The 19325-nt window shown below is 48.0% G+C and overlaps 1 protein-coding gene across 6 annotated transcripts in view; it reads left to right on the forward strand.

Annotated features, from left to right (window-relative positions):
- Positions 1-19325, forward strand: part of LOC119966976 (dynein heavy chain 8, axonemal-like) — a 1648910-nt gene that overhangs the window by 1444956 nt on the left and 184629 nt on the right. For all 6 annotated transcript variants that reach the window (XM_038798944.1, XM_038798946.1, XM_038798947.1 and 3 more), the window contains 2 exons: positions 12679-12894; positions 18606-18743. In XM_038798944.1, the coding sequence (XP_038654872.1) occupies positions 12679-12894; positions 18606-18743 (354 nt within the window). The remainder of the gene's footprint in view (positions 1-12678; positions 12895-18605; positions 18744-19325) is intronic.

The raw sequence follows: 19325 nt of genomic DNA on the forward strand, positions 1-19325 counted from the left end.
GGTCCATCATGTCTGCTTTATCATTAAGTTCCATCATGTCTGCTCTATCATTCAGTTCCATCATGTCTGCTCTATCATTCAGTTCCATCATGTCCGCTCGATCATTCAGTTCCATCATGTCTGCTCTATCATTCAGTTCTATCATGTCTGCTCCATCATTCAGTTCCATCATGTCCGCTCTATCATTCAGTTCCATCATGTCCGCTCTACCATTCAATTCCATCATGTCTGCTCTCTCATTCAGTTCCATCATGTCCGCTCCATTGTTCAGTTCCATCATGTTTGCTCTCTCATTCAGTTCCATCATGTCCGCTCTATCATTCAGTTCCATCATGTCTTCTCTCTCATTCAGTTCCATCATGTCCGCTCTATCATTCAGTTCCATCATGTCTGCTCCATCATTCAGTTCCATCGTGTCTTCTCTATCATTCAGTTCCATCATGTCCGCTCTATCATTCAGTTCCATCGTGTCTGCTCTCTCATTCAGTTCCAACATGTCTGCTCTCTCATTCAGTTCCATCGTGTCTGCTCTCTCATTCAGTTCCATCATGTCTGCTCTATCATTCAGTTCCATCATGTCTGCTCCATCATTCAGTTCCATCATGCCCGCTCTATCATTCAGTTCCATCATGTCCGCTCTAACATTCAATTCCATCATGTCTGCTCTCTCATTGAGTTCCATTATGTCCGCTCCATTGTTCAGATCCATCATGTTTGCTCTCTCATTCAGTTGCATCATGTCCGCTCCATCATTCAGTTCCATCATGTCCGCTCCATCATTCAGTTCCATCATGTCTGCTCTCTCATTCAGTTCCATCATGTCCGCTCTATCATTCAGTTCCATAATGTCCGCTGTATCATCCAGAACCATCATGTCCGCCCTATCATTCAGTTCCATCATGTCTGCTCTATCATTCAGTTCCATCATGTCCGCCCTATCATTCAGGTCAATCTTGTCTGCTCTATCATTCAGTTCCATCATGTCCGCTCGATCATTCAGTTCCATCATGTCTGCTCTCTCATTCAGTTCCATCATGTCTGCTCCATCATTCAGTTCCATCATGTCCGCTCTACCATTCAATTCCATCATGTCTGCTCTCTCATTCAGTTCCATCATGTCCGCTCCATTGTTCAGTTCCATCATGTTTGCTCTCTCATTCAGTTCCATCATGTCCGCTCTATCATTCAGTTCCATCATGTCTGCTCTCTCATTCAGTTCCATCATGTGCGCTCTATCATTCAGTTCCATCATGTCTGCTCCATCATTCAGTTCCATCGTGTCTTCTCCATCATTCAGTTCCATCATGTCCACTCTATCATTCAGTTCCATCATGTCCGCTCTACCATTCAATTCCATCATGTCTGCTCTCTCATTCAGTTCCATCATGTCCGCTCCATTGTTCAGTTCCATCATGTTTGCTCTCTCATTCAGTTCCATCATGTCCGCTCTATCATTCAGTTCCATCATGTCTGCTCTCTCATTCAGTTCCATCATGTCCGCTCTATCATTCAGTTCCATCATGTCTGCTCCATCATTCAGTTCCATCGTGTCTTCTCTATCATTCAGTTCCATCATGTCCGCTCTATCATTCAGTTCCATCGTGTATGCTCTCTCATTCAGTTCCAACATGTCTGCTCTATCATTCAGTTCCATCGTGTCTGCTCTCTCATTCAGTTCCATCATGTCTCCTCTCATTCAGTTCCATCATGTCCGCTCTATCATTCAGTTCCATCATGTCTGCTCTCTCATTCAGTTCCAACATGTCTGCTCTCTCATTCAGTTCCATCATGTCCGCTCTATCATTCAGTTCCATAATGTCCGCTCTATCATCCAGTTCCATCATGTTCGCTCTATGATTCAGTTCCATCGTGTCCGCTCTACCATTCAATTCCAGCATGTCTGCTCTCTCATTCAGTTCCATCATGTCTGCTCCATCATTCAGTTCCATCATGTCTGCTCTATTATTCAGTACCATCATGTCCGCTCTACCATTCAATTCCATCATGTCTGCTCCATCATTCAGTTCCATCATGTCTGCTCTCCCATTCAGTTCCATCATGTCCACTCTACCATTCAATTCCATCATGTCTGCTCTCTTATTCAGTTCCATCATGTCCGCTCTATCATTCAGTTCCATCATGTCCGCTCGATCATTCAGTTCCATGATATCCGCTCTATCATTCAGTTCCATCATGTCTGCTCTCTCATTCAGTTCCATCATGTCTGCTCTCTCATTCAGTTCCATCATGTCTGCTCTGTCATGGGCTGGATTAGCTCAGCTGGTGTGTTCAATTCCTGTACCAGCTGAGAATTCTGAATTCTCACTTTGTGACCAAAATGTGTGCTGTCCGCCGGAATGTGGCGACTGGGGGCTTTTCACAATAACTTAATTGCTAATGTAAACCTACATGTGACAATAAACAGTATTTATTTTAATCAGTTCCATCCTGCCTGCTCCATCATTCAGGTCCATCATGTCTGCTCTATCATTCAGTTCCATCATGTCCGCTCGATCATTCAGTTCCATCATATCCGCTCTATCATTCAGTTCCATCATATCTGCTCTCTCATTCAGTTCCATCATGTCTGCTCTCTCATTCAGTTCCAACATGTCTGCTCTATCATTCAGTTCCATCATGTCTGCTCTCTCATTCAGTTCCATCATGTCTGCTCTATCATTCAGTTCCATCATGTCTGCTCTGTCATGGGCTGGATTAGCTCAGCTGGTGTGTTCAATTCCCGTACCAGCTGAGAATTCTGAATTCTCACTTTGTGACCAAAATGTGTGCTGTCCGCCGGAATGTGGCGACTGGGGGCTTTTCACAATAACTTAATTGCTAATGTAAACCTACTTGTGACAATAAACAGTATTTATTTTAATCAGTTCCATCCTGCCTGCTCCATCATTCAGGTCCATCATGTCTGCTTTATCATTAAGTTCCATCATGTCTGCTCTATCATTCAGTTCCATCATGTCTGCTCTATCATTCAGTTCCATCATGTCCGCTCGATCATTCAGTTCCATCATGTCTGCTCTATCATTCAGTTCTATTATGTCTGCTCCATCATTCAGTTCCATCATGTCCGCTCTATCATTCAGTTCCATCATGTCCGCTCTACCATTCAATTCCATCATGTCTGCTCTCTCATTCAGTTCCATCATGTCCGCTCCATTGTTCAGTTCCATCATGTTTGCTCTCTCATTCAGTTCCATCATGTCCGCTCCATCATTCAGTTCCATCATGTCTTCTCTCTCATTCAGTTCCATCATGTCCGCTCTATCATTCAGTTCCATCATGTCTGCTCCATCATTCAGTTCCATCGTGTCTTCTCTATCATTCAGTTCCATCATGTCCGCTCTATCATTCAGTTCCATCGTGTCTGCTCTCTCATTCAGTTCCAACATGTCTGCTCTCTCATTCAGTTCCATCATGTCCGCCCTATCATTCAGTTCCATCATGTCTGCTCCATCATTCAGGTCAATCTTGTCTGCTCTATCATTCAGTTCCATCATGTCCGCTCCATCATTCAGTTCCATCATGTCTGCTCTATCATTCAGTTCCATCATGTCTGCTCCATCATTCAGTTCCATCATGTCCGCTCTATCATTCAGTTCCATCATGTCCGCTCTACCATTCAATTCCATCATGTCTGCTCTCTCATTGAGTTCCATTATGTCCGCTCCATTGTTCAGATCCATCATGTTTGCTCTCTCATTCAGTTGCATCATGTCCGCTCCATCATTCAGTTCCATCATGTCCGCTCCATCATTCAGTTCCATCATGTCTGCTCTCTCATTCAGTTCCATCATGTCCGCTCTATCATTCAGTTCCATAATGTCCGCTGTATCATCCAGTTCCATCATGTCCGCCCTATCATTCAGTTCCATCATGTCTGCTCTATCATTCAGTTCCATCATGTCCGCCCTATCATTCAGTTCCATCATGTCTGCTCCATCATTCAGGTCAATCTTGTCTGCTCTATCATTCAGTTCCATCATGTCCGCTCGATCATTCAGTTCCATCATGTCTGCTCTATCATTCAGTTCCATCATGTCTGCTCCATCATTCAGTTCCATCATGTCCGCTCTACCATTCAATTCCATCATGTCTGCTCTCTCATTCAGTTCCATCATGTCCGCTCCATTGTTCAGTTCCATCATGTTTGCTCTCTCATTCAGTTCCATCATGTCCGCTCTATCATTCAGTTCCATCATGTCTGCTCTCTCATTCAGTTCCATCATGTGCGCTCTATCATTCAGTTCCATCATGTCTGCTCCATCATTCAGTTCCATCGTGTCTTCTCCATCATTCAGTTCCATCATGTCCACTCTATCATTCAGTTCCATCATGTCTGCTCTATCATTCAGTTCCATCGTGTCTGCTCTCTCATTCAGTTCCATCATGTCTCCTCTCATTCAGTTCCATCATGTCCGCTCTATCATTCAGTTCCATCATGTCTGCTCTCTCATTCAGTTCCAACATGTCTGCTCTCTCATTCAGTTCCATCATGTCCGCTCTATCATTCAGTTCCATAATGTCCGCTCTATCATCCAGTTCCATCATGTTCGCTCTATGATTCAGTTCCATCGTATCCGCTCTACCATTCAATTCCATCATGTCTGCTCCATCATTCAGTCCCATCATGTCTGCTCTCCCATTCAGTTCCATCATGTCCACTCTACCATTCAATTCCATCATGTCTGCTCTCTTATTCAGTTCCATCATGTCCGCTCTATCATTCAGTTCCATCATGTCCGCTCGATCATTCAGTTCCATGATATCCGCTCTATCATTCAGTTCCATCATGTCTGCTCTCTCATTCAGTTCCATCATGTCTGCTCCATCATTCAGTTCCATCATGTCTGCTCTATCATTCAGTTCCATCATGTCTGCTCCATCATTCAGTTCCATCATGTCTGCTCTCTCATTCAGTTCCATCATGTCTGCTCCATCATTCAGTTCCATCATGTCCGCTCTGTCATTCAGTACCATCATGTCCGCTCGACCATTTAATTCCATCATATCTGCTCCATCATTCAGTTCCATCATGTCTGCTCTCCCATTCAGTTCCATCATGTCCGCTCCATCATTCAGTTCCATCATGTGCGCTCTACCTTTCAATTCCATCATGTCTGCTCTCTTATTCAGTTCCATCATGTCCGCTCTATCATTCAGTTCCATCATGTCCGCTCGATCATTCAGTTCCATCATATCCGCTCTATCATTCAGTTCCATCATGTCTGCTCTCTCATTCAGTTCCATCATGTCTGCTCTCTCATTCAGTTCCAACATGTCTGCTCTATCATTCAGTTCCATCATGTCTGCTCTCTCATTCAGTTCCATCATCTCTGCTCTGTCATGGGCTGGATTAGCTCAGCTGGTGTGTTCAATTCCCGTACCAGCTGAGAATTCTGAATTCTCACTTTGTGACCAAAATGTGTGCTGTCCGCCGGAATGTGGCGACTGGGGGCTTTTCACAATAACTTAATTGCTAATGTAAACCTACTTGTGACAATAAACAGTATTTATTTTAATCACTTCCATCCTGCCTGCTCCATCATTCAGGTCCATCATGTCTGCTCTATCATTCAGGTCCATCATGTCTGCTCTATCATTCAGTTCCATCATGTCTGCTCTCTCATTCAGTTCCATTATGTCTGCTCTCATTCAGTTCCATCATGTCTGCTCTCTCATTCAGTTCCATCATGTCTGCTCTCATTCAGTTCCATCATGTCTGCTCTATCATTCAGTTCCATCATGTCTGCTCTATCATTCAGTTCCATCATGTCTGCTCTATCATTCAGTTCCATCATGTCTGCTCCATCATTCAGTTCCATCATGTCTGCTCTATCATTCAGTTCCATCATGTCCGCCCTATCATTCAGTTCCATCATGTCTGCTCCATCATTCAGGTCAATCTTGTCTGCTCTATCATTCAGTTCCATCATGTCCGCTCGATCATTCAGTTCCATCATGTCTGCTCTATCATTCAGTTCCATCATGTCTGCTCCATCATTCAGTTCCATCATGTCCGCTCTATCATTCAGTTCCATCATGTCCGCTCTACCATTCAATTCCATCATGTCTGCTCTCTCATTGAGTTCCATTATGTCCGCTCCATTGTTCAGATCCATCATGTTTGCTCTCTCATTCAGTTGCATCATGTCCGCTCCATCATTCAGTTCCATCATGTCCGCTCCATCATTCAGTTCCATCATGTCTGCTCTATCATTCAGTTCCATCATGTCTGCTCTATCATTCAGTTCCATCATGTCTGCTCTATCATTCAGTTCCATCATGTCTGCTCCATCATTCAGGTCCATCATGTCTGCTCTATCATTCAGTTCCATCATGTCCGCCCTATCATTCAGTTCCATCATGTCTGCTCTATCATTCAGTTCCATCATGTCCGCCCTATCATTCAGTTCCATCATGTCTGCTCCATCATTCAGGTCAATCTTGTCTGCTCTATCATTCAGTTCCATCATGTCCGCTCGATCATTCAGTTCCATCATGTCTGCTCTATCATTCAGTTCCATCATGTCTGCTCCATCATTCAGTTCCATCATGTCCGCTCTATCATTCAGTTCCATCATGTCCGCTCTACCATTCAATTATATCATGTCTGCTCTCTCATTGAGTTCCATCATGTCCGCTCCATTGTTCAGTTCCATCATGTTTGCTCTCTCATTCAGTTCCATCATGTCCGCCCTATCATTCAGTTCCATCATATCTGCTCTATCATTCAGTTCCATCATGTCTGCTCCATCATTCAGGTCCATCATGTCTGCTCTATCATTCAGTTCCATCATGTCCGCCCTATCATTCAGTTCCATCATGTCTGCTCTATCATTCAGTTCCATCATGTCCGCCCTATCATTCAGTTCCATCATGTCTGCTCCATCATTCAGGTCAATCTTGTCTGCTCTATCATTCAGTTCCATCATGTCCGCTCGATCATTCAGTTCCATCATGTCTGCTCTATCATTCAGTTCCATCATGTCTGCTCCATCATTCAGTTCCATCATGTCCGCTCTATCATTCAGTTCCATCATGTCCGCTCTACCATTCAATTCCATCATGTCTGCTCTCTCATTGAGTTCCATTATGTCCGCTCCATTGTTCAGATCCATCATGTTTGCTCTCTCATTCAGTTGCATCATGTCCGCTCCATCATTCAGTTCCATCATGTCCGCTCCATCATTCAGTTCCATCATGTCTGCTCTATCATTCAGTTCCATCATGTCTGCTCTATCATTCAGTTCCATCATGTCTGCTCTATCATTCAGTTCCATCATGTCTGCTCCATCATTCAGGTCCATCATGTCTGCTCTATCATTCAGTTCCATCATGTCCGCCCTATCATTCAGTTCCATCATGTCTGCTCTATCATTCAGTTCCATCATGTCCGCCCTATCATTCAGTTCCATCATGTCTGCTCCATCATTCAGGTCAATCTTGTCTGCTCTATCATTCAGTTCCATCATGTCCGCTCGATCATTCAGTTCCATCATGTCTGCTCTATCATTCAGTTCCATCATGTCTGCTCCATCATTCAGTTCCATCATGTCCGCTCTATCATTCAGTTCCATCATGTCCGCTCTACCATTCAATTATATCATGTCTGCTCTCTCATTGAGTTCCATCATGTCCGCTCCATTGTTCAGTTCCATCATGTTTGCTCTCTCATTCAGTTCCATCATGTCCGCCCTATCATTCAGTTCCATCATATCTGCTCTATCATTCAGTTCCAACATGTCTGCTCTATCATTCAGTTCCATCATGTCCACTCTCTCATTCAGTTCCATCATGTCCGCTCTATCATTCAGTTCCATCATATCCGCTCTATCATTCAGTTCGAACATGTCTGCTCTATCATTCAGTTCCATCATGTATGCTCTCTCATTCAGTTCCATCATGTCTGCTCTGTCATTCAGTTCCATCCTGCCTGCTCTATCATTCAGTACCATCATGTCTGCTCTCTCATTCAGTTCATTATGTCTGCTCTATCATTCAGTTCCATCATGTTCGCTCTATCATTCAGTTCCATCATGTCTGCACTCTCATTCAGTTCCATCATGTCTGCTCTATCATTCAGTTCCAACATGTCTGCTCTCTCATTCAGTTCCATCATGTCTGCTCTCTCATTCAGTTCCATCATGTCCGCTCTCTCATTCAGTTCCATCATGTCCGCTCTATCATGTCTGCTCTATCATTCAGTTCCAACATGTAGATATAGAACAGTACAGCACAGAACAGGCCCTTCGGCCCTCGATGTTGTGCCGAGCAATGATCACCCTACTTAAACCCACGTAACCCGTATACCCGTAACCCAACAATCCTCCCATTAACCTTACACTACGGGCAATTTAGCATGGCCAATCCACCTAACCCGCAAATCTTTGGACTGTGGGAGGAAACCGGAGCACCCGGAGGAAACCCACGCACACACGGGGAGGACGTGCAGACTCCACACAGAGAGTGACCCAGCCGGGAATCGAACCTGGGACCCTGGAGCTGTGAAGCATTGATGCTAACCACCATGCTACCGTGAGGCCCCACGTCTGCTCTATCATTCAGTTCCATCATGCCTGCTCTCTCATTCAGTTCCATCATGTCTGCTCTTTCATGGGCTGGATTAGCTCAGCTGGTGTGTTCAATTCCCGTACCAGCTGAGAATTCTGAATTCTCACTTTGTGACCAAAATGTGTGCTGTCTGCCGGAATGTGGCGACTGGAGGCTTTTCACAATAACTTAATTGCTAATGTAAACCTACTTGTGACAATAAACAGTATTTATTTTAATCAGTTCCATCCTTCCTGCTCCATCATTCAGGTCCATCATGTCTGCTCTATCATTCAGTTCCATCATGTCCGCTCCATCATTCAGTTCCATCATGTCCGCTCTCTCATTCAGTTCCATCATGTCTGCTCTGTCATTCAGTTCCATCCTGCCTGCTCCCTCATTCAGTTCCATCCTGCCTGCTCCATCATTCAGTTCCATCCTGCCTGCTCCATCATTCAGTTCCATCATGTCTGCTCCATCATTCAGTTCCATCCTGCCTGCTCCATCATTCAGTTCCATCATGTCTGCTCTATCATTCAGTTCCATCCTGCCTGCTCCATCATTCAGGTCCATCATGTCTGCTCTATCATTCAGTTCCATCATGTCTGCTCTATCATTCAGTTCCATCCTGCCTGCTCCATCATTCAGGTCCATCATGTCTGCTCTATCATTCAGTTCCATCATGTCTGCTCTCTCATTCAGTTCCATCCTGCCTGCTCTATCATTCAGTTCCATCCTGCCTGCTCCATCATTCAGGTCCATCATTCAGTTCCATCATGTCCGCTCTATCGTTCAGTTCCATCATGTCTGCTCTATCATTCCATTCCATCATGTCTGCTCTCTCATTCAGTTCCATCATGTCCGCTCTATCATTCAGTTCCATCATGTCTGCTCTCTCATTCAGTTCCATCATATCTGCTCTATCATTCAGTTCCATCCTGCCTGCTCCATCATTCAGTTCCATCCTGCCTGCTCCATCATTCAGTTCCATCATGTCTGCTCCATCATTCAGTTCCATCATGTCCGCTCCATCATTCAGTTCCATCATGTCTGCTCTATCATTCAGGTCCATCATGTCCGCTCTATCATTCAGTTCCATCATGTCTGCTCTATCATTCAGTTCCATCCTGCCTGCTCCATCATTCAGGTCCATCATGTCTGCTCTATCATTCAGGTCCATCATGTCTGCTCCATCATTCAGGTCCATCATGTCTGCTCCATCATTCAGTTCCATCATGTCTGCTCCATCATTCAGTTCCATCATGTCTGCTCCATCATTCAGTTCCATCATGTCTGCTCTATCATTCAGTTCCATCCTGCCTGCTCCATCTTTCAGTTCCATCATGTCTGCTCTGTCATTCAGTTCCATCATGTCCGCTCCATCTTTCAGTTCCATCATGTCTGCTCTGTCATTCAGTTCCATCATGTCTGCTCTGTCATTCAGGTCCATCATGGTCAGGGACAAAGCAGAGTGGCACCCTCGCACTCCCTCCGACACCCAGGCACCATGGCAGTGGCATCCTGGCATTGCCAGCCTGGCAGTGGCACTGCCTTGGTGCCAGGCGGGCAGTGTCATGGTTCCCAGGTGCCACATTGGCACTGCCAGGTATGGAGCCTTGTAAGCCTTACCAAGTGGTGTGGGGATGAAGAGGTGTTCCCGGGGGCCTCCCTGAGTTTGGGAGGAAAAGTGTGGTGGGGGCGGGGGCGGGGGGTGTTGTAAAGGGAGGGGAGTTGAAAGGAGGGGGAGAAGATCAGGGCAGCCAGACAAAATGAACTCACCAACAGGAAATGATTAATGTGTGGCCTCAGCAGAGAGAAACGCTCCGAGGCCAAAGTGCCATTGAATAGCCGGCTGTTTCTCACCGTTGAAGCTGCTGGAAATCACTCCACTTAAAGCATCCAAAAAAGACACCGATTTCTTCCCGTTGAATCACATCCCTTTTCTGAAATGTGGGGAGTAAAACTGCACACTCGGGACTGCGGATGTGGGCCGGGAGTCTCCTTTCCAGAGACTAAAGCAGGGATTCTCCCATCTCGTTCACCCTGCAACCGCTGCAGCAAGAATGGAGAATATGTTACTCAGCCAAAACACCATTTACTGCTACCAGACCGGGGAATCCCAGCACGTGGGCGAGCTTGGAGAAATCTGGTCAATGTGCTCCCGCCACCAGAGAATCAGAACTAGCCCCTGCTAATGCGAGGAGTGTTGACCAGGTGTATTCACATTTCTTTGCCATTCAAATTTATACATGGCAGCAAGAGTGCCGCTTTCCCCTCCCTCTACAGTCTCGGGCCACCATTTTGAAAACCCAATCCCAGCATCCTGTGACAGACCCCACAATGCAATGTTAATCCCCTCCCCCTGCTGACGACAGAAACACTCCAACCCCTCAGCAAAGAGGGGAATCCTCCTCCTACCATGGCACACCACAAGCATGCATTACGGTGACCTGATCCCCTCAGCCCACCCTCCCCCTTTAATTATCGCTTCCCTGATATTGCCAATGGTGCATTGCCCCCTGGCACCATAGCATTGACACCCTAGTCTGGCCCAATTGATCCAATGGAGGGTAAAGGGGCTTAGCCCATTGGTCATGTGCCCCTCTGCCCCACTGCCAGGCTGCAGAAGAAGGGTTCCCTGAGGGTCCTCCAGATTTGGGGGGCTTGGGCTGTGGGTAAGGGGTAGACTCGGGAACCCTCACCCGGGATTGGCGTCCAGTTTCTGCCCCTTCCAGCCCTGGTCAACCTCTTTCACCATTCTGTCAGTCTTTTCTAAATATTGTATACCCTGGAATATTTATTTTCCAACCTCAATCACCTTATAACTTGTCTCTGTAATCATAATTAGATCAAAATAATTTTCTATTTCACATTTGTAGTTCATATAATTGTACATCACAGAATTGTTATGGTGCAGAAGGAGGCCATTTGGCCCATCGTGTCTGCACCAGCTCTCCAAACGAGCACCTTGGCTTAGTGCTATTCTCCTGCCTTTTCCCCATACCCCTGTACATCGATTCTTTTCAAATACTCAACGAATGCCCTCTTGAATTTGTCTCCATCACACTCGCAGGCCGTGCATTCCAGACCCGAACCATTCGCTGTGTGAATAATTTTTTTCTCACATCACATTTTCTTCTTTCGTAAATAACTTTAAATCGGTGCCCTCTCTTTCTTGACCCTTTTACAAGCTGGAATGGTTCATCCCTATCTACTCTGTCCAGCTCCCCCATGATTTTTAGCATCTTGATCAAATCTCCTCTCAGCTGCCTTCTTTCCAAGGAGAACAGTCCCAACCTCTCCAATCTATCCTCATAACTGGTGTTTCTCATCCCTAGAACCATTCTTCCAAACCCCCTTCTGGACTCTCTCCAATGTGTTCACACCCTGTGGCACGCAGAACTGTACACATTACTCCAGCTGAGGTCTAACTGGTGTCTTGAATAAGTTCAGCTAAACCTCCTTACTCTTGTACTCTCAGCCCTATTAATAAAGCCCAGAATGCTTTATGCTTTATTAACTGCTCTCTTCACCTTTCCTGTTGCCTTCAATGATCAATGCACACGTACACCCAGGTCCCTCTGCTCCTGCACCCCTTTTTAGAATGTTACCCCTTATTTTATATTTTTGTTGTTCCAACAAAATGGGAAGGTATAAAGATGAGTGCTTTTGTAATAACGTGGCTACAAAAAGGGTCACATGTCGGGAGCAGAAGAGTTCTCCTTGGGAACATGGAAAGTGTGCAAACATGAAGTAGCTGCTCGGCTAGTGAATAAATTACTGTTTGTTATAAGTCCTTGTCAGTGTCTCAGGAACCCAACGCATTTACATAGATGAATCATAAATGAGGCTCTGCAAGTTCTTTTGAGGAAAGTTAAGAGGTATTTTGCATGTGTCTTGCCTTGCTTATTCTTTGTTATCAAGATTGAACACAATGAAGGAACACAGGAATTACTAAACAAAACAGACAAACGCTCAGCTCGTTTGCCTTCTGCCATCTTTGCAGTCACATGATGCAATAGTAATGGAGCTGATGATGAATCAAGCAATAAATCTTTATTCATGACTTAATCTGAATAATAACACGTGTTTTTGTCACTTCTTTTACAGTTATTGAGTGGCACTGGTTTTCTTCAGGCCCTGCAGCAGTTTCCAAAGGACACCATCAATGAGGAAACAGTAGAACTTCTCCAGCCATATTTCACGATGGAGGATTATACTTTTGAACATGCTAAGAAAGTCTGTGGCAATGTTGCTGGTTTGTTATCCTGGACGCAAGCTATGGCTTCCTTCTTTTCCATCAACAAAGAGGTTCTGCCTCTGAAGGTAATACTGGGTGGAATTCTCTGTTCCCTGCCACTAAGATTGGGAATCTCGATTGGGCGGAAAATGGAGTGTTGGCAGAAAAATTGGATTCACAGAGCAATGCTTTTCATGAGCCTGTGATTGATCGTTTCATGGTTCAGACACAGCTGCTCTGATGATTTTTATATTTATCTTTCCCTTCGCGCTTGAATGCATCTCATGTACTCTATTTTGATGCTAACCGTAATGTTTAGAAGCACCCCGGGGCCAGCTGGGATGTATCCCAGGTTGCTGTGGGAGGCAAGGGAGGAGATTGCAGTGGCTCTGATAAAAGAAAAATTTGCTCTGGCCACAGGAGAGGTGCAAGAGGACTGGAGGACAGCTAATGTGGAGCCATTATTCAAGAAGGGAAGTAGAGACAAACAGGAAATTACAGGCGAGTGAGCCTAACTTCAGTGACAGGGAAACTTGCTGTTTGTAGTACACATTAATGATCTGGATGTGAATGTAGGAGGTATGATAAGTAAGTTCGTTCGCAGATGACAAAAAAATTGGTGCTGTGGTAAATAGTGAGGAGCAAGGCCTTGCAGAATGCTATAGATGGGATGGTTAGATGTGCAGAAAACTGGCAAATGGAATTTAACCATGAAAAGTGTGAGGTAATGTAATTTGGGAGGACTAACAAGGCAAGGGAATATACAATGAATGGTTGGACCCTTTAAGTACAGAGGGTCAATGGGACCTTGCTGTGTATGTTCATAGATCTCCGAAGTTAGCAAGACAGGTTGATAAATACTATAAACACTATAAATACTATAGCTGTACTGTTGGCAGGGCCCAAAGCCTTGTTGTATCCAATTATATCAGTGATAAATAGTGAGGAGCAAGGCCTTAGATTACAGGACAATATAGATGAGCTATCAAGAGGTTGTTCTCTCTGGAGCAGAAAAGGCTGAGGGAGGACCTGATTGAGGTGCAGAAAATTACATAGATAGGATGGGTAGGAACGTACCTTTTCCTTTAGTGGAGGGGTCAATAACCAGCGGGCACAGACAGGTAATGAGCAGGAGGTTTAGAGGAGATGTGAGGGGAACCTTTTTTCACCCGGAGGGTGGTGGGAATCTGGAACTCACTGCCTGGAAGGGTGGTAGAGACGGGAACCCTCGCAACTAGATGTGCACTTGAAATACGACAGGTATTTATGGGTATTTATGCCACAGGTATTTACAAAGGCTTTATGGGTGGCATGGTAGCACAGTGGGTTAGCATTGTTGCTTCACAGCGCCAGGGATCCGGGTTCGATTCCCCGCTTGGTTCAGTATCTGTGTGGAGTCTGCACTTTCTCCCCATGTCTGCGTGGGTTTCTTCCGGGTGCGCCGGTTTGCTCCCACAAGTCCCGAAAGACGTGCTGTTAGGTAAATTGGACATTCTGAATTCTCCGTCTGTGACCAAAATAGGTGCCGGGATGTGGCGACCAGGGGCTTTTCACAGTAATTTCATTGCAGTATTAATGTAAGGTTACTTGTGACAATAAAAGATTATTTTTTAAAAATTATATTAAAGATTATATATAGAGTGCTGGAAAATGGGATTAGAATAGTTATGTCGTTGATGGTCGGCGCGGACGCAATGGGCCAAAGATCCCCTTTCCGTGCTGTAAAACTCCATGGGCGGCATTCTCCCCTACCCGGCGCGGTGGGGGGTCCCGGTGTAGGGGAGTGGCGCCAAGCACTCCGGCATCGGGCCTCCCCAAAGGTGCAGAATTCTCCGCACCTTTGGGGGCTAGACCTGCCCCGGAGCGGTTGGCACCACGCCGACTGGCGGCAAAACCGGCACCAGCGGCCTTTGAGGCCCGGCGCCGGGGTTGGCCAAAAGGCCTTCGCAGGTTCACGCATGCGCCGGTGGTGACGTCAGCTGCCGCTGAATTCACCACTGGCGCATGCACGCTGGGGGATTCTCTCCTGCCTCCGCCATGGCGGAGGCCGTGGCGGCGGCGGAAGAGAAAGAGTGCCCCCACGGCATTGACCCGCCCGCCGAACGGTTGGCACCGATCGCGGGCCTGGCCACCGTGGGGGCACCCCCCAGGGTCCGATCACCCCGCGCGACCCCCCCTCCCCCAGGAGCCCGGGGGCCCGCTCGCGCTGCCGATCCCGCCGCCACCAGAGGTGGTTCAAACCTCGCCGGCAGGAGAGGCCTCCCAGCGGCGGGACTTTGGCTCATCGCGGGCCGGAGAATCGCCGCAGTGGGCTCGCCGCTCGGTGCGGCGCATTTCCCGCCTCCGCCAATTCCCGGGTGGCGGAGAATTTATGTCACAGCGGGGGCGGGATTTATACCGGCCCCTGGCGATTCTCCGACCCTGCTGGGGGTCGGAGAATTTCACCCCATTAGTCAGATTGTTCGTGGCCTGACGCCGAATCAGGAAAGACGATTGGGCGGAGAATTAGTAATGAAGCCAAAATCGTGACGTGCGCCGGGCGCAGGTCAAATTGCAATGCAACAGCACCTCAACAGCGGTGTCAATGCGGCCTACCTCACATGTACAGTAAACGCTGTTGGCATGTCATTAGCGGGCTTGACACGGGGATGTCTCCGGGGGATTCTCCGGGGATTCTCCGGGGTCTCCGGGGATTCTCCGGGGTCTCCGCGATGTTCCGCTGGGGGCATTGCAGACGGTGCCTGTCATTTGTTGTTTTAAAAATTGGGAAAGAGATGCTGTGGCTGGCGAGAGAGAAAGAGGAGGTAGGACACATATAAGGGGGGCAGGGGATCCTCCGCCAAACCTGCGAGGGGGGGAGGCATGCGAGAGGGAAGCGGGGATGACGGGGATGACCAAGAGATGGATCACAGGTTCTAGGTGACCCCCACAGGACCAGGGTGTCCAGGCACAGCAACCATTGCCGCACACGCCTGAAGTGGCCCCTGGTCGTGTAGAGTGACACTGGCCGCATTGGTGCCCCCAGTCCACCCTCACACCCCAGCTCCCCAACCTCCCCCAACCGCCGGCGGGACGGCACACGGCCCAACCAATGGAAATCCCACGGTAGACTCGGCAGATGGGTTCCAGACGAGGGCCTTGGACTATACCCCTGGCATGGATAGCATCAGCCACTTGTACCCCTGGCAGCAGGGATGGACACCAGGGCCACAGGCTCCCATGGTGCAAGGGGTTGAGGGTGGGGTGGGACACTGGAGCAGTGAGCACTGGCTGAACTGTGGTCCCGGAGTGAAGCCCACCCTCAATGTCCGCCCATTCCTCTCCCTATCACACCCCCTCTGCAGCCAGCCCAGACCAGCCCACCCATTACACACTTCTGACAGAGCACCGAGGCAGGTTGTAAAGTTGTACACTGGTGTTTAATGTAATACAGCTTTGTGCCCTGCATCCGTGCCAACTTAACTGGTGGCTACCTTTCTGACCTTACAGGCCATAACGCTACACTTTGGTGGATCCACAGGCGGTACATCAGGAGTGGAGGCGGCGTGCTGTGATTTCCACCCTGTGACCTGGGTCCCCTTTGGCGGCTATTTTTTGGGCGACCGGTCCTGGATGGCCCAGAGGCTGCTCAGGTGTTCCAGGTGGCCTGGTGCCACCCTCTTCTGCCCACTGAGCACCAGGTGCACCAGGGATAGGACGGGTGGGAGTTTGAGGTGCTCTACTGTTCCAGCACCTCCCCTGCGGGAGTCACTGGCATGGGCCCCATCACGTCCTCCTCTTTTGGGGTGCCAATGGCCCCCGGGCTACTCCATGGGATGGGGATACAAGTGGAGCTAACCCCTGAGGCTTCCCTGCCATGTAGCGCTGCCAGTCCTGGAGGCCCATGCCTGCCCTGACCAGGGTTTCGATACTCGCAGCCATGCAGCACAGAGAATGGACCACCTCCTGCTGGGACTGCGCCAAATCATGCTGCGACTGTGCCACCACCTCTGGGTCTGTGCCACATCAGCCAGTGACTGCACCACCTCCCTCTGGGTCTGTGCCACATCAGCCAGTGACTGCACCACCTCCCTCTGGGTCTGTGCCACATCAGCCAGTGACTGCACCACCTCCCTCTGGGTCTGTGCCACATCAGCCAGTGACTGCACTACCTCCCTCTGGGTCTGTACCACATCAACCAACGCCTGGGCAATGTGGCCACCGCCCTCAGACATGGCCCGCTGTGACTGGCCACGCTCAGGAGCACCGTTCCAATGTCCAGGTGGACCTGGCACATGGTTGCCTGTGAGAGGGCAGTTCTGTCCTAGGCCTCAACCACCACCTGCACAGAGTGCCCCAGGCCTTGGACATCTTGACCCATGGCCAAAATCTTCACCCTCAAAGCCTCCACCGCAGACGCCACCCAGGCCTGGACTCTAGCGCTGGGTAGTTGTCAACAAATCCTCATGTAGTCCCTAGCTCTGAGACTGCATCTCCACAATAGATGGGACTGTCCTTTCCTGAAGCCCGAAACCCGTCTGACAGCAGCTAGTCCCTGGAGTCGAGCCGCCCTCCGATCATCCACCCCCTCGGGGGTTCCTACCTCCACTCGACATGTGTGTGGTCTGCACCAGGTAGTGTCCCGGGAGCCTCTTCACTAAATTGCCAAACCGAGGTGAGTGACTCTGGGATGGTAATAATAATAATCTTTATTATTGCCACAAGTAGGCTCACATTAACACCCCAATGAAGTTAGTGTGAAAATCCCACAGTCGCCACACTCCGGGTGCACAGAGGGAGAATTCAGAATATTGGAGACAGCTGTGGCGGGAAGTCAGTGTAGTCCCCGGATGAAGGATGTCTCCTGCTGTGGGTTGAGTGCTCCCGTTCCGTGTCCTTCTCCTCCTCCTCGCTGCTCTTCTCCTGGGGTTGGGGGCAGGGGACACCAGAATGGCTTCTTGATCCTGCAAGGCACACAACAAAATGCATGCTTGGACCGTGGGTTAGGGTGGTGGGTGGTTGTGGAGGGGCCAATGTGGGGGTGGGGGGGTATGGTGTGGAGGTGGTGGTGGTTGTGCTGGAGAGTACTGTGGGGGGGGAGGTGGTTTACAGGTGGTGGAGCAGGCAATGGGGGGGTTGTGGGGTGTGATATGGGCAGTATGAGGAGGCAGTATCTGTAATAATAATAATAATCTTTAGTGTCACAAGTAGGCTTACATTAACACTGCAATGAAGTTACTTTGAAAAGCCCCTAGTCGCCACACTCAGGCGCCTGTTCGGGTACACAGAGGGAAAATTCAGAATGTCCAATTCACCTAACAAGCACATCTTTTGGGACTGTGGGAGGAAACCGGAGCACCCAGAGGAAACTCACGCAGACACGGGAAGAACGTGCAAACTCTGCAGAGACAGTGACCCAAGCAGAAATCGTACTTGGAATTCTGGTGCTGTGAAGTCTCAGTGCTAACCATCATGATACCATGCTGCCCATGGGGTGGCGTGGGTGGGGAGGGGGGAATATGGGGGAAGTGACGCGTGTAGGGGTGGTGACACATGTGCCATGGGGAACCGCAACTCAGCGGGGTCTCAATTGCTTGCTCGAGGCCCTTCGCGAGATTCAAGGGCCTCGGCCTAACATCAAGTCAGGCTCCATTTCCCGCAGATTTTCCCAACAATTTCTTTTTTAAGATCTAATTACTGGAACATCTTGATATCCAGGAGAAGGTCTTGGTGGCGAGATTAAGAAGATGTTGTCTGTTGCTGGAAAGGTGCTTTGACAGACTAGAAATGATTGGTTTTCTTTTTTATGCCTGTTTAGGCTAATTTGGCCGTACAAGAAAACCGCCTCCAACGGGCCATGAAGGAGTTAGCAATTGCACAAGCCCAACTGGATGAGAAACAAGCTGAGCTGGACAAGGTACAGGCAAAGTTTGACGCTGCCATGAAAGAAAAAATGGTGAGTTTGAATCTTACAGCACTTCTAGCAAATCATTACATTTATTTTTATCTCATAGAATTCCTACAGTGCAGAAGGAGGCCATTTGGCCCATCGAGTCTGCACCGACTCTCTGAGAAGAGCACCCTACTTAGGCCCATGCCCCCGCCCTATCCCAGTAGCCCCACCTAACCTTTGGATACTAGGGGGCAATTTATCATGGCCAATCCACCTAGCCTGCACATCTTTGGACTGTGGGAGGAAACCGGAGCACCCGGTGGAAACCAATGCAGACACAGAGAGAACGTGCAGACTCCACACAGACAGTGACCCGAACCTGGAATTGAACTAAGTTTCCTGAAGATGTGAGGCACCAGTGCTAACCACTGTGCCACTGTACCGCCCTCACCACTGATCAATGTCTGAAATCATAATGTTCAGGTTTAATTAGATATTTTTTTCATATTTGTGTGATTTATCGATTATTTACACCAAAATGGAAGTTGATGATCCCTTTAAATAAAACTGGTTGGGGTTGAGGTGTGGTTTCCTACCTGCTGCTGAATGCATTTCCAACTGTGTGAGTTAAAGAGGACATTCTAA

This window comes from Scyliorhinus canicula, chromosome 6 (genome assembly GCF_902713615.1).
Source record: "Scyliorhinus canicula chromosome 6, sScyCan1.1, whole genome shotgun sequence".
Lineage (NCBI taxonomy): Eukaryota > Metazoa > Chordata > Chondrichthyes > Carcharhiniformes > Scyliorhinidae > Scyliorhinus > Scyliorhinus canicula.